Source organism: Telopea speciosissima, chromosome 1 (genome assembly GCF_018873765.1).
Source record: "Telopea speciosissima isolate NSW1024214 ecotype Mountain lineage chromosome 1, Tspe_v1, whole genome shotgun sequence".
Taxonomy (NCBI): Eukaryota; Viridiplantae; Streptophyta; class Magnoliopsida; order Proteales; family Proteaceae; genus Telopea; species Telopea speciosissima.
The window spans coordinates 1,770,271-1,789,530 of record NC_057916.1 but is presented as its reverse complement, the minus strand read 5'-3'; the positions used below and the strand labels follow the sequence as shown (position 1 = coordinate 1,789,530).

Here is a 19,260-nt window from a genome sequence, read left to right as displayed (position 1 = left end):
TAGTGTGATGGTATGAACATGTTTGATTTTATTACTGAGGACTTGTAGTACTGCTGTTATTTTTCTTCTTGCAATCTATCTTCTATCTTTTGACTTTCAAGTTTTTTCTTTCCCTGTTGCATTTGTACATAATTAAGCTTAGAAAGGAGAGCAGAATGGGGAGAAATTTCAGATCTCAAGCTAACGAGATTCATTGAGTGCACTGTTTATAAGCTGTTCATTTTTACTGCTTCAAATTTAAGTTAAAATATTTTACTTGCAAGAGGTGGAATATGACAGTCGCAATGCTGACAATTCTAAAAATTTACAATCTGATCAACTTTGGCATAGTAAAAATTACAGGCATAAGAAAAGCCATTTCCAAAAAAAAAAAATTAAAGTCAAGGTCAGTTCAGGGACAGGGTCAATCAGGGTCGGGTTGGGTTAGGAAAAACCCTGGCAGGGTTGGGACTGGGTTGAGGTTTTCTTGGCCCTGCCAGGGTTGGGTTAGGGTTAGGGTTTAGGTTAAGGCCTCTAGGGTTGGGTTAGGGTTTAGGCCCGGCCTGGCCCAACCCGACCCATTGACACCCCTAATGAAAAGCAATTACCCGAAGGACAGACATTGTGAATGTCTTCTCATATATTAATTTTTAGCCTTTTTCCTATTGCTACAGGTAAATTTGTTTCTGGCAGTCGATGCATAATGAAATAGGTATGTTTAAAAGCCATAACTGAAGGTGGGACTGGAATTTCACCCTTTTTCTTTGGGGGGGGGGGGGGGAGGAGGGGGGAAAAATGAAATACGTTTTGTAGGGGTCAGGTTAATGATTTTGAATGGTGTATAAGCTCACCCCAGCAGCACAATGGTGGTTCCAGATCCATATCCGCAAAATGATTAACATGCCTGGATACAGTTGAATTAGAGTTTGATTCTTTCATGGTACCAGTATTCTTCAATTTTGTCTTTTTTATGCTTTCTGATGTGGTTAATTAATCGGGATATGTTCCCTATCTCATGGTGTGGCAAATTAGGAAGTACAAACTGGAGTGCAGTTCTGACATATAAGTCTTTACAATTGAATGGTGGAGACTGATGTTTGTTTGATTGAAAATAGTAAAATAAGGAACCTAGTTAAGTATCACCTCTTCACCGCCACCCACCCTTAACAGGCAGCATTGTAAAAGTGATGGATCAAGGAATTTATTTTATGAAATAGTGAGTGTTACTGCTGTGCTAATATTTCTATCTCCACAATCAATTATTGGAATTTCTGGACCATCTGGAAGCTAATCAAATTTTCAACTCATTTTGCTTCTCTTCCACCACTTTTGACTTATCTGTACGGAAGATTGTTGTGTATAGGATTCCAAATTCATTATTATGGTTTAGCAACATGTCTGCTATCTTTCTTCTGTTGGTTGTTGTATCCCTTGGAATAGTTCTTCTTAGGCCACTAATTTTTTTTTCTTTGTTCTCCTGCTTTTGAATTAGTTGTTGAAGCACTAAGAACCTTTTCCGGTTGCAGGAGTCTGTCCAAGCAGACAGAGATGATCCTTCCCTACCATTAGTCACTGCTCCATTTGGACATGCCTCACAGGTATGTGCAGTTCATTGTGACTCTTGTTTGTGTGATTTACACTTCCAATTACAGATTTTGGACTCCTCTGAAACTCCAGATTATCATGTAACAGGAAATCGTAAATCTCCTGCTTTGCGGACAGGCTGTTCCTAATGTGTTTGATGGAAGGATGGATCTTGGAGGCGGCATGTTTCTAAAGGGCATACCTGCAAACGTGGATGTTGGGTTCCTCACTCTTCTGGAATCTCTTAATTTCTGCAAGGTTGGCCAGCATCTCAAACGCCCAAAATGGCCAATATGGGTAGTTGGAAGTGAATCCCATTACACTCTGCTTTTTGCTCTTGATACTCGTGTTCAGGATGAGAATGAACTGGAAGAACGGGAATCACAGATTCGGAAAGCATTTGATGCCCAAGACCAAAGTGGTGGAGGCGGCTTCATTAGTGTGGAAGGGCTCCATCAAGTCCTTAGGGAAACTAATATAAATCTTCCAACCGAGAAGCTTGATCACCTGTGTAGCTCAGGCTTTATCGTATGGAGTGAATTCTGGCAGATTTTGCTTGAATTGGATAAGAGCCTAGGAGGTCTGAAGGATTCATCAGGACTGATGGGCAAGAAAATGTTTGATCTTTACCATTTTAATGGAATTGCCAAGTCTGTTTCGAATGGCAGTCAAGCAACCTCCGGAGGTGACATTCCACTTCAGAGACCAAGGCTCTCAAAGTTGAGAGTTTCAGTTCCTCCACGGTGGACACCTGAGGAATTTATGGCAGATGTGGCAGCACCCTCTAATACAGGAAGTGAAGAATCCACTGGTAAAGAGACAGTGGTTGAAGTAACTCGCGTTGATCCTCCGCAGCATGCTCCATTAGTGGACTGCATCAGAACCCGCTGGCCTCGAGCCGTTTGCAATTGGGTTGGTGATCCACCCAGTATAGTCTGAATGGTTAGTTAATGCTGTCTTATATCAGGCTGCGAGCCTGTGAAGAGATGCATTACAAGACACAAGTCAAAAGGCAAGAAGAAAGAACAAGTTGCAGATGTGTGTTTTCATTAATTTGCCGTCAGAGTATCACCGCTCTGGGTGGAGACATGCAATGTTGTTTCCAGTGTATCGTTTATTGTTGCAACTTCCATTTCATTATATTCCCATTCCCTTGTGAGTGTCAATTGGGAATGAATGAATTCCATATTTTATTTTTTAATTAGATTTGTAATAGTTTATAGGATTATGGCCTTTGCGTGTTTTAGGGAAGTTTCTGTAGGTCATAGGTGAGTTGCTTAATATCATTGGTCCTGTTATTGTTGAGATGTTGTACTATTAAACATTTTCCTTTTGCCCTATTCTTGTTTCTCCCCTTTCACCTTCCTCCTTTCTACAAAGAATTATGGGTTATTGCATGTGCAGGACAGATCTGGACCATTGGATTTAAGTGTGCTAATATGCATGCAGACCAGGACTTTGTATACCTCTTAATCAGATAGAGTGGCTCAGAGATCTGTGGCACTCCTTTCTCTATACCAATCTGAAGTGAAGTTCTCACAACTCCAACACAGTACCAAGATCAGATAGATTATGCGAGTAACCATCTACCAGTGTTCAACTCTGTGAAAAAGGTGTTCTGAAAAAGACTGGTCATTGAATGACCAAGGCTATGAAATACAGTATCAGGTACCATATCAGTTACTGCCAATACCAATTTCAGTACAGATGGGCTGTTTTTGGCCAGTTTGAGATCATAAAGTTACTTCTGGCTTTTAAAATTTTAATATATATATTGGCCAATATTCGTATTGGTGTCAGTCTCAGGCAACTCCCATACATTACTGTCACCTAGAACCCTGTCGAAGACTACTGCTGGACGAGCTAGGTAATCTCCAAATGTCAAAACTATACTGTGGTTTGTTCTTAGTTGCTGTACATTTATACTGCTAACAATATAGGTTATAAGAAATCAAGAATCATTGCTTGGTTCTGCCAATATGTTTCTAAAATACAGGGCATTTATTAAAAACAAAGAAAATCTGTGTAAACACAATGATGACCATGGTATGAAAAATCTCTGAATTCGATCTTGTTTTTCAACTTTTGGTATTGCATTTTAGTAGGCCATGTACCCCCTTCCTATTCCATAAGTAATTTTTTATTGGCCTCAGCAAACTCCATAAAACATTTTGTGGCAAAAAAACACAGACCAAGTGGCAAAAAAATGTTTTTCATGAATTGAGTCTGATGATTATTGATTAAAAGAGATGGGCAACAAATTGTATATGTAATTCCTGCAACTTATTTACAAGTCCAGTTTAATATGCATGCTTCGACTAGTTTCACATCCAATAATCCAACTCTCTTAATTAACCATCATCTACCAACTTTGTTAAATATTAGGAATTTCTTCCTGTATTGGGATATGGTATTCAAGTTCGGCTTGGAATCATTACCATGCTAGTTAGTAGTTTTTAATTGATGTAAATATCTTTGCAAGTCTATATAGTTTGAGTGGATTGAGGCCACATAACAGAAATAAACCATAGGAATGAGAGAGAGTCTAATCAGAAATTGACAAAGTAAATATTCATATATTTTTCTTCATTACAGTAGGGATGAACTACAACAGTGCTCCGGGGAAAGAGAAAAGAAACGGATGAGCTACAACTACTACTGAAAGACCTAGGTAAGGGGGACGGAGGGAATGGAAGAAGAAGATGAAGAGAGAACATCTAACTAAACATAGAAAACAGAGAGGTATATCAGAGAGAGAGAGAGAAGAGTGAAACCGAGTATGTAATCAAGCTCTCTCCCCTCTGATCCTTCGAGCAAGCTGAATGTCCTTAGGCATTATAGTAACTCTCTTAGCGTGAATAGCACACAAGTTCGTGTCCTCAAACAAACCAACAAGGTATGCCTCCGCTGCCTCCTGCAAGGCCGAAACAGCACTGCTTTGGAACCTCAGATCCGTCTTGAAATCCTGCGCGATCTCACGGACCAGCCTCTGGAATGGAAGCTTTCGGATCAAGAGCTCAGTACTCTTCTGGTACTTCCTGATTTCTCTGAGCGCCACCGTTCCAGGCCTAAACCTGTGAGGCTTCTTCACGCCTCCGGTTGCCGGCGCCGATTTTCTGGCGGCTTTCGTGGCCAGTTGCTTCCTTGGGGCCTTGCCTCCAGTGGACTTTCTGGCGGTTTGCTTCGTTCTCGCCATTTCTCTAGTAAACGCAAAAAAGGATGAACTGCTGAGAATAGAAACTAGGGCTTATAGAAGACGAAAAGAGTAAGCTGTTATCCTTGGGGTACTGCCATTTCTGTCCTGGATTTCAGTTTTTAAAGGGAAGAGAAAGGTGGGAAGTAAATTTTTTTTAGCGGCAGATTTGAAAATCTAATCTGGTTCGTGTGGTTGCGAGGGGATGTGAAGCGTTGGATTTAAGTTCATTGGACGGTTTGGATTCGACCTCCTCGGAACACACGGATCGCGATTCATGACTTTTAGCGCCTTTCTTTTTATTTTTATAAGAACTTTTAGTGCCTTTCCGCTGGGTTGTTTTTAGGCCGGGCGCGCGGCCCTTTTTGAATTTCGGGTTTGCCTTGTAAAATTTCACGCACTGACTGTACTTAAGGGTGTCAAAATGAAACCAAAATCGAATATTGAAATCGGAATCGATTGTTTACGATCGAATTGAATCAGACCACAAAAAAATGTTGCGCTTCTGATTTCACATGTTCTTTATCCGGTTTGATTCGGTTCAGAACCGGATAACTGTCGGTTAACCGTCAGTATTGAACCGAATAGAACCAGATAGAATCCAAGAGTTCATAACTGTCTAATCCTCTTCCCTTTTACGTTTTACCTTAATTGACTAATCCTTTTACCCTTTAGGTTTTAGTAGTTAGTTACATACTACCAATTAACACGGCTGCGAAATCGTCTTTACGTCGTCGGCCACCTCTCCTCAACATTGAGTCGTTCACTTCACTTTGTCTTCTTCACGGTCTCATCTCTTAGAGTGGTTTCAAAGTTGCAGTGGAGTTCCATAGTAAATTTTTATTCTTTACTCAAAAAGAGGTAAATCTCAATATTGTTAGCAATCATTTTTTTCAGTAGTTTATTGATTATTGTCTCGGTTCTTGAGCTTCTCTCTACCATGGGTGGGTTATGTCTTTTAGTGTTTCTCTCGCATGATTTTTTTGATAACATCTCTCTCACATGAGGGCCATACCGAAAATAATACCGCTTTTTATTTTCCCATACCCATCTAACGCATGATGAGGCATTTGGGACTGTTGGATTGAGAATGGAGCTTGGAAGCATAACATTACATAATATTAGATTATTCAGTCATTTTTCCTTGGGGATAATTTTGATGATTAGAACTTCTCTTGTTTGCTTGATTTTGGTGGTGTTGAAAACCTTATGGAATCATCTTTTGAACAAGAACAAGATCTTTTATTTAATGCTTGGTGTTAAATTTTTATAGGGTTCTATGTTGATTGCTTATATTCTGATTTATTTATGAAATGGGTTAATTGAATTAAATGGTACAAAGGTGGAAGGTTGAGTATTAATTATAAGATTTTGTTAGTGATATTCTGATTTGTTAATTATATTTTAATTTGTTTATGAAATATATAATTTCTCCTATATAACAAGGAAATAGATGATAGAATTAAAGGATACAAAGTTGAAACCAGATGTGAACTGGTATGACAAACCGCATGTAAATCGGTTGTTAGCCGTATAATAAAAACCGAATAGAAACCGTGAAAACCGCACCTCATATAAAACGATTTTGATTTTGGGTGATTCTTATCCGGTGCGGTTTTGATTTCTACCTTGCAAAATGTGCACCGAACCGGAACCGCACTGTATAATCAAAACCGCACCGTTTGACACCCTTAACTGTACTATCCATCAAGTCCATTCTTATTCGTTGGGTCGGTCAGACCAACAGTACAGGCCGGGTTTTAAAACTTGGTATGGGGGACTGAATAGGTCATTTGGCATTCTCAATCCAGATTGGATCGAAATCGGCCGAATCACTATTTAAGAACCCTAGAATTGGTCTTCAAATCCAAAACTAGGAAGTTTATAGGGATTTTGGGTGTGAATTGAACGTGTTGGATTGGTGGATATCATGATCGGTCATGGCCAATTCTAATTCAAATAGGCCAATTTACCAATCTGATTCCCAATTTTTAAAACACTAAATACAGGTCGATCCGAGGAATTCTGATAATCTAATGTCATTTTATAAGAGAAGGCTGGTTAAAGTCCAATTTGGATCCTCTACTGCCGAGCTGCCCGACAGGACCGTACTGCCTAGACACAGTGTTGTGCGCAATGTCCGCCTTACCCCTGCCCAAACGCTTTGCCCAAGTGGAGGTAAGGCGGTCTTTGCATGCAGCACCGTGTCTGGGCAGCACGGTCCTGTCGGGCAGCTCAGTAGTGTAGGATCTGGATCCGTTAAAGTCCCGGTGACCGGCGCTATAACAGTTCAAAGTATTAGTTAGTATCAATCGGATCGGTTTTTTGGATTGTATCGAGAAAAGTATTGGTATCCTATCCATGTTTCTAAGTATCGATATTGATAGGTCATAAGATGTCAGCCAGTGAAGAATTGATTTCGTATATTAAGGACGAGCTAAAGCTGCACAGGACGGGTACAAGCCGTCTCAATCCATAAAGAACGAGACCCGGGCGCACACCCGATCCCAAAGGACGTACTCGCAAGGCCAGGCATCGTCAAGTAGCGAGGGGTCGTCGATCAAACCTTCCTTAGAGCACAACCAGACCAGAACCTTGACCACCCTATGTGAGGAGGGGAACGACCTTATCAGGACTAGTAGCTAGGTAAATTCCTTCCACAATTATTTTTATCTGTTGTTAAGAGATCTGACTTAGGCATCGGAGTGGACAAATCGGCACAGCCCGGCCCTCTCTTGCTAATTCTGTATTGCAGGAACAGGTCGCTCCAGCACAGTTCTTGACGCAACAGGTATCATATCGGCTAATACTTGGTATCGCTAGTATCAGCCAAAGTGACTTTCTTTTTAATTACAGCCAATATGGGTTGATACAGCCTGATCCATTTCGTATCGGTGTCAATATTGGTGATGACTAATACGACTATTGATACAAATACATACAATCGTGATTGAATCAACCAATAAACAACTGCTATGTATTGATTATTTCTATAAAATTTTGTATTTTTTGTACTTTAGGTTATACCTAATATCCTAAACCATTAAACCTCAGACCTTAAAACATTAAACAATAGACCCTGGTCATGATAGTATTCCTATGATTTTTTATCAAAATGTTGGAGTCTATAAAAAATGATGTGGCCAAGTTTGCGTTGGATTTTATTTTTTTAAGACTCTCTAACCTTTCCTTTTGGGACTAATCATACGTTTATTTCTGTAGTTTCAAAAAAAGATAAAGCTTTATGTGAGAGACTTTCTTTTTTTGGTAGAATATATAAGAAAGACTACAAACCTATTAGTTTATGGGCTATCAGTGGTAATATTGCGGAACTTTTGGTTAATGGAATAAAGCCTTTGTTGGATCGTTTTATTTCAGTTTATTAGATTGCTTTTGTTAGTACTAGCCTACTAGGCAAACTGTTAGATATGTCCAAAGCCTATCATAAGAATGAGTGGGGGTATATTAGGACTATTTTTTAGTTTGGGGATTAGTCAAAAGTAGTTTATATGATCTGCTACCTTATATTTTATTGAGCCTTCTAGAGAGTTAAAATAGGTTTGTCCTCACAATCCATATTTGTTTATTGTTGCCATGAAAAGGTTATCAAGATGAAGTAATGGTTATATTGTTTATGATGATGTCTTTATTTAAGGGTTTTCAGTTACAATTACATAAGAGAGGTTCTAAAATCATCCATCTTTTGTTTGAGGATGATAATTAGAAAAATAGTGTTTATTACTTTGGCTGCTCTTATGAGTCTTATGGTCTGGGCATGTTGGGCTCCATGGAGAAGAGCTTAATCCGTTCCTTCCTCTTTCCCTAGGTGCAAGTCTAAGGCATGGAAGTATGGAACCTCTTGCCACATATTAAGCCAAAAAGGCTTCCCTTTCTCTCCTCCCCCTAGTTGTACCCTTAGCTTGTAGTTGGTCTATCACCTATGAGCCCTTGAGTAGAATAAACCAACAAAAAAGCACGGACACTTGTTGACAGTAGACTTAGAGCTAGTTAAGATGATAAAAGATTCTGCTGTTATCCCTAGCATGTAAATCTGTTTTAATTAGAACTGTCTGGAGGGAAAGCTCCATTGGCCGTGAGGATGAACCAGTTTATATGGAAAGCCAAGGATCTGTGAATTTGCCATTTCAAACCCCAATTCCATTTTACTTTGATATGAGACATCAGCGATTAGGGTTCCAGATTAATTTTACTTTGCACAGACAAAGGATTTACTAATCGATTGTTCAACAGAAAAGATGAAGATACTTAAGCAACAAAGCTATCAGTATGATTTTGAAACTAGGAACATGTTTTTCCTAAGCTTTTCCAGCTATACTGAATGAAATTATCATATTGTCTTGTGATCTTTGAATCATGAAAATATAGAACAAAATAATGATCGATTGGAATTTCTGAATGTAGCGGGGAACATGAGAGAACAAAAAATATCGAACAAAATGATGATCTTTCATTGACTAGACACAATAGATTTCTTCAACATGAACGAATCCGAGAAAATGATACAAGAGAAGATTAAAATGAAAAAAAAGGGGGGAGATGCTACGAAACTGAAATTTTCGATTTGAACACTGATAGTGAAATCAGATCAAGCCCTCTCTCCCCTGATCCTCCGGGCCAACTGAATGTCCTTGGGCATAATGGTGACTCTCTTAGCATGAATAGCACAGAGATTCGTATCCTCGAACAATCCAACAAGATAAGCCTCTGCTGCCTCCTGCAAAGCGGAAACGGCACTGCTTTGGAATCTCAGATCAGTCTTAAAGTCCTGGGCGATCTCACGGACAAGCCTCTGGAAAGGGAGCTTTCTGATCAAAAGCTCTGTACTCTTCTGGTACTTCCTGATTTCTCTAAGCGCCACTGTTCCTGGCCTGAACCTGTGGGGTTTCTTCACTCCACCGGTTGCCGGAGCAGATTTCCGAGCGGCTTTGGTTGCAAGCTGCTTCCTCGGAGCCTTGCCGCCAGTGGACTTCCTCGCTGTTTGCTTGGTTCTCGCCATCTCCAAGAGGCTTAAAATGGAATTGCAAAGAAAACTTTGGATTTGTAAATGTACAAGAACGGAAGAAAATCAGAGATTAGAGAGCGTATCAGAAGCTTCTAAGGGGAAGGAGGGTATTTGTAGGCACCAGGCACAAGGCGGTGGATTTGTATTTCAGATTTGGAGTTTCATTCAATATGGCGGGAATTAATTGTAGTCGTTGGATATGTTTTGAAATGAGCGGTCAAGATTATTTTTATATGGAGCACACGGATCGCGATCCGTGGCAATCTTGTCTTGACATTTAATCCTGGAATTAGAATTTGAATTTCCCTCCCTTTACTACACCGTCTTACGATAAGTCATGCGATGAAATTAGACCACTTCTACAGTTGGATATTAATCTCAACCGATATCAAGATTGAACTGATACGGATCGTATCCAACATTTTTGCCTCTTTTTTTAAATAAATTTTAGACCATTTTACCTTTGGTATGAATCGATACACCGTACCATATCGGTCAGGTATGTATCACTAGCTATATTGATATGTATCCACCGATACAATACTGATACCTTGAATCGTGGCAAGTACAATACCCAATATGTATAGGATATCGTATCAGTATCAAGTACCAGCAATATTGGTGCATATTAGTATCATTGATACCTAATACGATACTAATTCGGATTAAGAGTATCACCAAAAAGTGACTGGTTTTTTAAGTTTCAATTGTGCCAGGGTAATACATATCGATATCATAGTGGTGGTGACCACATCAGTATTATCGGTACCTCTTACCAATATGATACTAATACGGATCGTGAGTATCACCAAAAAAAAAATTTGACTATTTTTTGAAGTTTTACTTGGTACATGTCAATACATACCAATATCATATCAGTACCAGCAGTGGACTATACGGCCACCGATAGCGATACCTATAACCTTAGTACTCAAGAGTCGAGAGGAACAAAGCCTACGAAGACTTTTCCCAACCAATTTTAGATCTATGCTTTTAACAAGCGTAAGGCTAAGGCCATCTCTCACAGGGTTTTAAAACAAGGAATCAGGTCCAGCCAACTCTGATCCGACTGCTTTGTTGATTGGTACTTTCACTACTTTGGTAGGAATCGACCAGATTCCTGAGCCATAGAAATCACATTATCGGACTCGGTGAATTCACTCGATCCGATTCCAATTTAGAAATCCCTGATCTCTTAACCTTTATTGCCTTTAGGGCCACTTAGTATTTATCTTTTTCTTTTTTCAGAACTATAGAATCGTATTCCAAGGGTATTATATTACCTTTTAAGATAAGATGAGGGTGTGGCACCACTCAAGAAATCTTCTGAATTCTCTTTCTACCAAAAAAAAAATCTTCTGAATTAGATGATGTTCATTTGGTGCTGAAAACTAACAAGTACTTTCTTATGATTTGTCACCAACTTTAACTTAAAATAAAAGGCATACCCAATGCACGAGGCTCCCGTCACAAAGGGGTTTAAGGAGGGTCATAATGTTTTGTTAATTTTACTAAAAAAAATTCCATAATTAATGTTTACCAAAAAAAAAATTCCATAATACAATAGGGAGAGAAAAAGCTATTTGGTCATGTGGCCCTTGCCACAGCATGGGAGCGCACACCCAAACATCCAATATGGGGGCGAGATGATCATTTTGCCAGCCATGTCTTTGGGTGGAGAGGGCGTGACTAAGTAGCTTTCTTTTTCTCCTTACCATATTATAACAACAGACATCACAATAAAACATGTTTTTTTTCACATTTTTCCCCCCAAAAGAACAATACAATGCAGGAAAATTAACTCTCCACCCCCCCCCTCCTCCCCACCAAAGAAAAAAGGGGAGGGGTGGGGAGAATTTTTTTGCATCTGTGCAGTAAAAGAAGCGTATAACCATCAATGGCTTTCAATATCTGCCTCCTATTTATTAATTGTGATAATACCCTCACTGCATGGTGGAAGAAGGAAAGCTCAGTGAAAAAAGTTCAAATAACCAAAGGGAGGAGGATTTCTCATGACAACAATGTAAAAAGAAATCTACACGCTACATCAATGAGGTTTGGAGAATAGTATCATCTATATAGAATCTAGGGAAAATTACATGATTAGCTACTCTTGGGTTTTCATTTACAAAACTGTCCACCTTATGTTTGAGTTAACAAAAATAGACAAAAACAAGTTAAGGTTTACAAAACTAGACAAAATAGTATCTCTCCCTCCCACACTTACTTTTTTAGACAATTTTACCCCTATCATTGCCTTCTCGCCTAGACATCCTCCATTTCCTGCAACCCTACCCTTGTCCTAGTCATCGCCATTCTCTGCTACCCCAAGTAACAGAGGAGAACTGCCGAGGAAGGAAGGAGAGTCACTGTTTTGTCTAGTTTTATAAAACTAAATTTGTTTTTGTCTATTTTTGTTAACTCAAACATAGGGTGGACAATTTTGTAAATGAAAACCCAAAAGTTGCTAATCATGTAATTTTCCCTAGGATCTACATGAGCCCATGTGATTAAAAAAGGAGTGTGTGCCAATGTAGCCCTCCTCCTCCTTGTAATACTTAAGAACCATTGCCCATGTTGCCTGCTTCGGCACAACAGCTTTGCAGGAATCTTCCTACTTATTTGTGAATACATAGAAATTTAAAATTAAATTAAATATGACAGATTGAGAGGGGAACCCCACCCCTTTTCTAATTGCACAAGCTTTAAGCCCTTATGGGTTAAACATGGGCATGTGGGGATTATAAGTGCTACACCCTGTCAAAAGTACTGTACCTATATACATAATCCAGATTATTCTTCTTTAAAAGATTCGGGCCACGTGCAAGATTGTTGTGTTGTTGAGCATTTTCAAGCACAATCTAATTCGAGCATGGCTATGGTTTTAGTGCACGGTATTAGAGTTGGTAACGATTGTGGCGAATATTGATACAGATCGGGTTATATCAGATTTAAATTTATCAAAAATTGTATGTATTGGTTAGGTATCAGCCGACCGATACCTATTTAAATTGGTTGGATACTCGATTCCTAAGACTCTAAATCTAAGGGGATCAGGAGGGTTGATGTAATGTAAAGACGTAAAGTTACTATAAAGTGAGCTTTTAAAATGGTAAGTTTCTTATTTAGGATCGTGCTCTATGCATCGATGGTTAGATACACTAATGTTGTGTTTGATATGTATTCTTGAAATACATTTTAGGTCAATTTTACATTCTTAGATGATAAAAACAACTATTTTTATTACCCGAGAATGCACAATCAACCTAGAGTGCATATCAAACATAGTCTAAGCTGACTGTCGTCATAATTAATTAATCCTCTTTTGTACTATAGAAAACAGTATTTTTTAGCATTGTAGTCACATAAATGATAAAAATCTGAAGTTTTCCTTCACCAATGATAAAGAGAGTATATCTTCATCAGATTGAATTTTCTCTCTTCTGTACAAAAAGAAGACAGCATTTTTTTTAAAAATCTTGTGGACTACATAAATAATAAAGACCAAGTTTTCCTTCACCAATATCTATTCATTCGTGGATTTTGACAATTGGATCAAACTCTTGGAGAGTTAAAAAAATAAAAAAGGTAGTTCAGAATTTCAGACCTTGAAATCACAATGGAGGTGAAGAGATTTTGTGTCTAAATACATGACGATTAGTAATGTCAAAGTTTTTTTGTACCGTACGATGCCATCACAGTTCGTAATTTCACCTGTGTATCAAATGGTCCATACCTAATAATCCATAAATACCGATCCAGATCGGCTCATTTCTAGTTTTATTTAAAAAATAAAATAAAATTTTACCATTGCTCCATACTAATTCACCAATTTAAGAAGTATTTTTTTTTACCATTGCTCCATGCCACATGGTGATAACAGGTCTGCATAACCAGACACTTGCTGATACAAAATACGAATCGACCATGCCACCATAGTGGTAACAGCTCTGCATAACCAGGATGGTTGCATGAAGAATATACTCATTGTCTACTGGTTGTACCAACAGAATAAAAAAGTAGGTAGAAGACTGTTACTAGTTACTACACATTGTTTTTAATGAGGTATGTGCTCTCGCCATCAACAGATGGTCTGACATATCTCCACGTCGGTTCCTTACCGGATGTGGGGATTCCTTCAAGCACATTTGATGCTTTCATTCCCATCTAAATTCTATCTAAACACCAAGTTTCATTACTAAATCATCTTAGCTATACAAACTATCTCAGGCTGTGTTTGTTATGCACCATCGAAGAAACATTCTAAAATCTAAAACACATTCTGAAATCCAATTCTTCACTACTCTCTCGACTACTCGCATGCTTCATAATGCAAATGCATATCAAACACAGGCCAAGACTTTAAATTCTTTGAAACTTCTAAACTGTGGAATTGGTAGTCTCATGCTTGCTTGAATTGATATTAAGGAAGAGAGTTCAATTACGGTGCAAATATGCACATCTAATCCATTCAATCAAGGCATCCTGCTGCCCTGCAGTTGCATCCATTTTGTGCCATAAAAGAGCAAAGCCAGCATACATCATCAGACTGTATTCACCCCTCCTGGTAGATTTTCGATCAAACGTTCAATACTCAAAAGCAGTGTCTTTACCAATTCAATTCCACCACATTTTTCATGGTAAATCGATTTCTAATAGGCCATTCCATCCGGGTTCAAACACAACATTGCTAGGATTTTCCCCCTGCTTGTGGTTTGTGAACTCTATTAGAGTTTTTTTTTTTCGCTTAGCAGCTGAAGTGATTGGGCAATTCCGTATCTATTCCTCTGTTTACTTAATGAAGTTGCTTGAAGTTTAAAAAAAATGAAAAGATGCAAGTAAATTACGTTCACAAGAAAAATACTATGCCAATGCCCACAGCGGCGGGTAGAGATGCTTACAACACCATATATATATTAACTTTTAAAAATAGTTCATAACCGCAAGCTGACACTAAAATCAAATTTTCTCATACAATAAATATTAACAGACCTGTCCCCAAAACCCTTTCCCAAAAGAAAAATTAAAAAACAAAAATCCTGAAGGATTAGCAAACATCACAGTCTCTCTCCTACTACTACAATGGCTGTATCAGAGATAACAAAGAGAAGCCAAAGATACCAAAAGGTATAATCTGTGCTCCACAACCAATCAGCCACCACATACAAGTACTTGGATTATCAACCCCACCATGAAGCAGAGCAAATATTATGGCAGATCTCTCCTCCCACCTCGGCTCAACCAAATTGAGTTCACTTGACACGACACGGAAAGCCAACTGCAAAAATAAAAGTACTCACCACTGAATGCCCTTCATTAAACTTAGAAGCACTTCCGGTGAACAATTGATGGACCAGACTCATCGTACTCAGCCTTGGAGATCCACATCTGCATTGATACAAACAGAAAATTAGCACAAATTCCAGACCCAAACTAGGACAATGAAATACGAAGCCTCAACAATCTGACATTCACCTGCTGGAAAGTGCTGAGGGAAGCAAGGATGGATCCCCCAATCCAGACACTGTACTTTCTTTCGGGAGGTGCAACCACCTTGATCTTCATGCTGCTGGGAGCAAGTGCTGTGATCTCTTTGCTCATACGGTCAGCGATACCAGGGAACATTGTTGACCCACCACTGAGCACAATGTTTCCATAGAGATCCTTCCTGATGTCGACATCACATTTCATGATGGAGTTGTAGGTAGTTTCATGAATTCCGGCAGCCTCCATTCCAATTAGTGATGGCTGGAAGAGGACTTCTGGGCAACGGAACCTCTCAGCTCCAATTGTGATGACCTGTCCATCAGGAAGCTCATAACTCTTCTCCACGGAGGAGCTGCTCTTGGCAGTCTCCAGCTCCTGCTCGTAATCAAGGGCAACATAAGCAAGTTTCTCCTTCATGTCCCGGACAATTTCCCGTTCAGCAGTTGTGGTGAAAGAGTAGCCCCTCTCTGTGAGGATCTTCATGAGGGCATCCGTGAGATCACGACCAGCAAGGTCCAACCTAAGGATTGCATGGGGAAGGGCATACCCTTCATAGATTGGCACAGTGTGACTAACACCATCACCAGAATCCAGCACAATACCTGATAAGAGAAAAATATGCAATTTAGAAAAGTAAATAAACAAGTTAGAAACAATAGAAATTTTAAATCTTGGTTGCGAAAGTGCATACCTGTTGTACGACCACTAGCATAGAGAGACAGAACGGCCTGGATAGCCACATACATAGCGGGCACGTTGAAGGTCTCAAACATAATCTGAGTCATCTTTTCCCTGTTGGCCTTAGGGTTAAGGGGTGCTTCTGTTAGAAGCACTGGGTGCTCTTCAGGGGCAACACGGAGTTCATTGTAGAAGGTATGATGCCAAATCTTCTCCATGTCATCCCAGTTGCTGACAATACCATGCTCAATGGGGTATTTCAAAGTGAGAATACCTCTTTTAGACTGGGCTTCATCTCCTACGTAAGCATCCTTTTGGCCCATCCCAACCATGACACCAGTGTGTCGTGGTCGGCCAACAATACTGGGAAACACTGCCCTGGGAGCATCGTCACCTGCAAATCCAGCCTGCAATTTAAAGAGAAAAAAAACATAAGAATTAATAGGAGAGCGCAGCTGTAAAATATGCAATAAATTAACTGGCATCAGCCTGAGCAGTTACAAGGACTGCAAATATTGACTAACCTTGACCATTCCAGTTCCATTGTCGCAGACGAGAGGTTGAATATCCTCGGCATCAGCCATCTTTTATAGACCTGCAGAATAACAAGAAGAAGACGTTCAGGCAGAAGCACAAACAAAACACTAACAATCAGCAATCCTTGATACTTGTGACAATATCGCATCTTCTCCGAAATCTGACCTCAAATTTTATTAATTATTCAGCTGCCAGTAACCACAAATGTTATTAATTATTTATCTGCCAATAGTCAATACATTCATTCCTTGAAAAATATTTTTTTTAAAGGCTCAGTACTTTACGCACCAACATATATCCACTTCCAGTTCCAGATCTTTAACCCTTGATTACCGTAGAGGACGAAATTTCTAACCCTAGCGCAAATTAGAAAATTTAAGCCGCTTCAACACATGTTTGTTACAGAACCAACAACATTCTTCAATCAAAGATAAATCAGACAGCATCAGAACACAATAGATGATAAGATTTTTGCTACTGTGAAATCTCAACCAAAATTTACCCCAGATAATTCTAAGTATCAATTGCTTAGCGGAGGAGGATTCTATAACAAGGAAAGCCAGTGAAATACTCAGTAGAGTTCAAATTAGCAAAGCTTATCGATGCAAACAATATCGGTAAAAAGCACATCGATCAAACTCGAAAGCCAAATAAAAATAATAATAATAATTTAACAGAAGATTCAGGATTCCAGACACAAGCACTAGTACAAGAAGGCAAGACCACATGAATAAACATATCTCTGATAAAATACTTTAAAAAAAAATTGAAAAAATATAAGATTACTCACTCAGATAAAAAACTAGCTAAGAAAACTGAAAATTCACGGATACGCAAGCAAAGATGACAATCGGAGAAAGAGATTACGGAATGTCGGAGTTTTAATATGAAAATCAGCAAACGGAGAAATACTTGACTGATCGTTGTTTAGATCGCACTTTCAGACATGTAATCAAAGAAGAAAATGAAGCAAAAAACTTAGATCGGGAACATGCAACAACCTAAATATATATTTTTACCATGAGATCGAGAATATAGATACATGAGGAAGTTCATTTTCCCACTCTCTACATAATTTTAGCAAGGAAAACCTTGAACAAAGTAGATATCGCAAAAGCAGATAGTAAGACAAGAGCTCTCTGTTTACCTAGTGTGAAGAGATATCGCGACGAAGACGAAGATCACAGAGAAGACGGAAAAGAGATGAGAGCACCTATGTCTTTCTCTTTTGCTTTCGAGACGGAGATCACAAAGGGAGGTTCTCAATCTCCCTCTACCTCTCGCTCGCTCAGATACGCTAAAAATGGGGAAGAAGAGAGTGTAAGGAAGCCATAAATACTAACCTGAGAAATCGGAGGTGAAATGCAAATGAAATGAAACCAAATTAAATGAAGTCGAGGAATCATTTCCACCACGAGAAAAGATAGCTGACCTGGCTGACAGCCTTCCCAGTACTTTAACCGTCCGATCCATCTCTTTTACGGGACCTCAACCGTCCGATCTGACTTTCGGTCCCCTAAGACCTTGGCCACGTCAGTTGGGCGGCAAAACGGGACGTGCGGTCGGCGTGCGATTGGTGTGCTGCCCATCCACTAGTCGCCGGCAAGAGCCGGGGATATCATTTTCCACAGCTTAGCTAAGTTGGGGTCGGCTCGGCTCGGCTCTCCAGTAAAGCCATTGTGATCTGTCCTTTGCCAGCCAAACACAGGATTCCGATAGGAATAGTTTTTTCGATAAAAGTATTTGTGGAAGCCCGTTTGTATGTGCAAACGCGCTGTTAACCGTTGGATTGAGAACCAATGGCATTAACGTAAATACATAAGAAATGGACCGATGGGAAAATAAAAGTGATTCTCCATCAACTGTCATTTTCTCTTAAATGGTAAATGCACGCATCATGTGATGGGGTCCACGAAAGGAATGGACCGATGGGGAATAAATGATTCTGATTCTTTGATGACTCAGTTGTATGGTGGGTAATAGTGAAGCATCTTATCTCTCCCATTATCTATTACCCATTTAATTTATTTAAACACATTCTTTAAAGCTGCGATCATTTCCACCAACTGCTCAATCAATATCTAAACGAAATGTTTTAGATGGATGCCATATTGACGGTGATAGATGGGTAGCACTTATTCAATGGAGGTGGGGTAACATTCACGTTATAGTCTCCTTCTTTGAATGAGAAGCTCTAGAAGAGTCGTAGACGGTAGACTACGAAAGCTCGCTACTACTACGCCTACCCTTTGGAGCTGAATATCCAAAACTTAAAATGGCTTTCACGTTACACGGAGAAAAGCACAAAAACAAAAAGATTAGCGAAGGATTTGTATATGATGAATCTTCTAGAATCTCCAGACCTACTAAAGGTCAGTAAACTTGAATCGAATTCCGATGAAAATTAGCCGGAACTAGTTGAGAATCTAGAAGATTCATCAACTCAATATAGATCGATTGCTTTAGATCGAAATCGGTCAGAATTAATCAAGAATCGGCCAGCCTAAACCCTAGAACCCCAATATGGAATTATGGATCGGTCGCTTTGGATCAGGCTCTTCCTAATCCAATCTAAATTGACCCATTCTAATTCTTGAAGCCCTAAGACCTATCTCATGGCTCTCAATGTAAAGATAGATCCCTTCCCCATGACTAGGTAAAACATCTTTTAATTTGTCTGTATAACATGCTTGAAAATGGAATTAGTTTAAGTTTCATGTATCACATCTAAAATGTGAAATAAAGTTAAGGACGAAGTTTCTCACCACAAAGAAAGAAG

The 19,260-nt window shown here is 39.2% G+C and overlaps 4 protein-coding genes across 4 annotated transcripts in view; 1 reads left to right on the top strand and 3 right to left on the bottom strand.

Moving 5' to 3' along the window:
- The window catches only part of LOC122666623 (ubiquitin carboxyl-terminal hydrolase MINDY-3-like), a 31,676-nt gene extending 28,773 nt beyond the window's left edge, over positions 1-2,903 (top strand). Inside the window, exons 6-7 of the mRNA XM_043862658.1 lie at positions 1,506-1,577; positions 1,672-2,903. Of these exons, the coding sequence (XP_043718593.1) occupies positions 1,506-1,577; positions 1,672-2,502 (903 nt within the window). The 3' untranslated portion in view covers positions 2,503-2,903. The remainder of the gene's footprint in view (positions 1-1,505; positions 1,578-1,671) is intronic.
- Positions 2,904-4,135: 1,232 nt separating this feature from the next.
- LOC122666650 (histone H3.2) lies at positions 4,136-4,829 on the bottom strand. Its single transcript, XM_043862691.1, has one exon. It carries the CDS (start codon positions 4,757-4,759, stop codon positions 4,349-4,351), a length of 411 nt encoding a protein of 136 aa, XP_043718626.1. The 5' UTR covers positions 4,760-4,829; the 3' UTR covers positions 4,136-4,348.
- A 4,487-nt stretch (positions 4,830-9,316) lies between these two features.
- On the bottom strand, positions 9,317-9,833 carry LOC122666639 (histone H3.2). The gene has a single exon (XM_043862680.1). The coding sequence runs from the start codon at positions 9,771-9,773 to the stop codon at positions 9,363-9,365; it is 411 nt and encodes a 136-aa protein (XP_043718615.1). The 5' UTR covers positions 9,774-9,833; the 3' UTR covers positions 9,317-9,362.
- Positions 9,834-14,673: 4,840 nt separating this feature from the next.
- Positions 14,674-17,792, bottom strand: LOC122666631 (actin-7). The gene is made up of 5 exons (XM_043862669.1): positions 17,629-17,792; positions 16,469-16,539; positions 15,958-16,351; positions 15,255-15,868; positions 14,674-15,167 (listed from the first exon to the last, which is right to left on the bottom strand). Exons 2-5 carry the CDS (start codon positions 16,526-16,528, stop codon positions 15,102-15,104), a joined length of 1,134 nt encoding a protein of 377 aa, XP_043718604.1. The 5' UTR covers positions 16,529-16,539; positions 17,629-17,792; the 3' UTR covers positions 14,674-15,101.
- Positions 17,793-19,260: the final 1,468 nt, after the last annotated feature.

Excerpts from the sequence above, each read along its gene's own strand:
- LOC122666650 (XM_043862691.1), bottom strand. The coding sequence starts at position 4,759 with ATGGCGAGAACGAAGCAAACCGCCAGAAAGTCCACTGGAGGCAAGGCC.
- LOC122666639 (XM_043862680.1), bottom strand. The coding sequence starts at position 9,773 with ATGGCGAGAACCAAGCAAACAGCGAGGAAGTCCACTGGCGGCAAGGCT.
- LOC122666631 (XM_043862669.1), bottom strand. The coding sequence starts at position 16,528 with ATGGCTGATGCCGAGGATATTCAACCTCTCGTCTGCGACAATGGAACT. Across the intron at positions 16,352-16,468 it reads ATGGAACTGGAATGGTCAAG|GCTGGATTTGCAGGTGACGA; the intron begins GTTAGTCAATAT and ends TTTAAATTGCAG. Across the intron at positions 15,869-15,957 it reads TGCTAGTGGTCGTACAACAG|GTATTGTGCTGGATTCTGGT; the intron begins GTATGCACTTTC and ends TTCTCTTATCAG.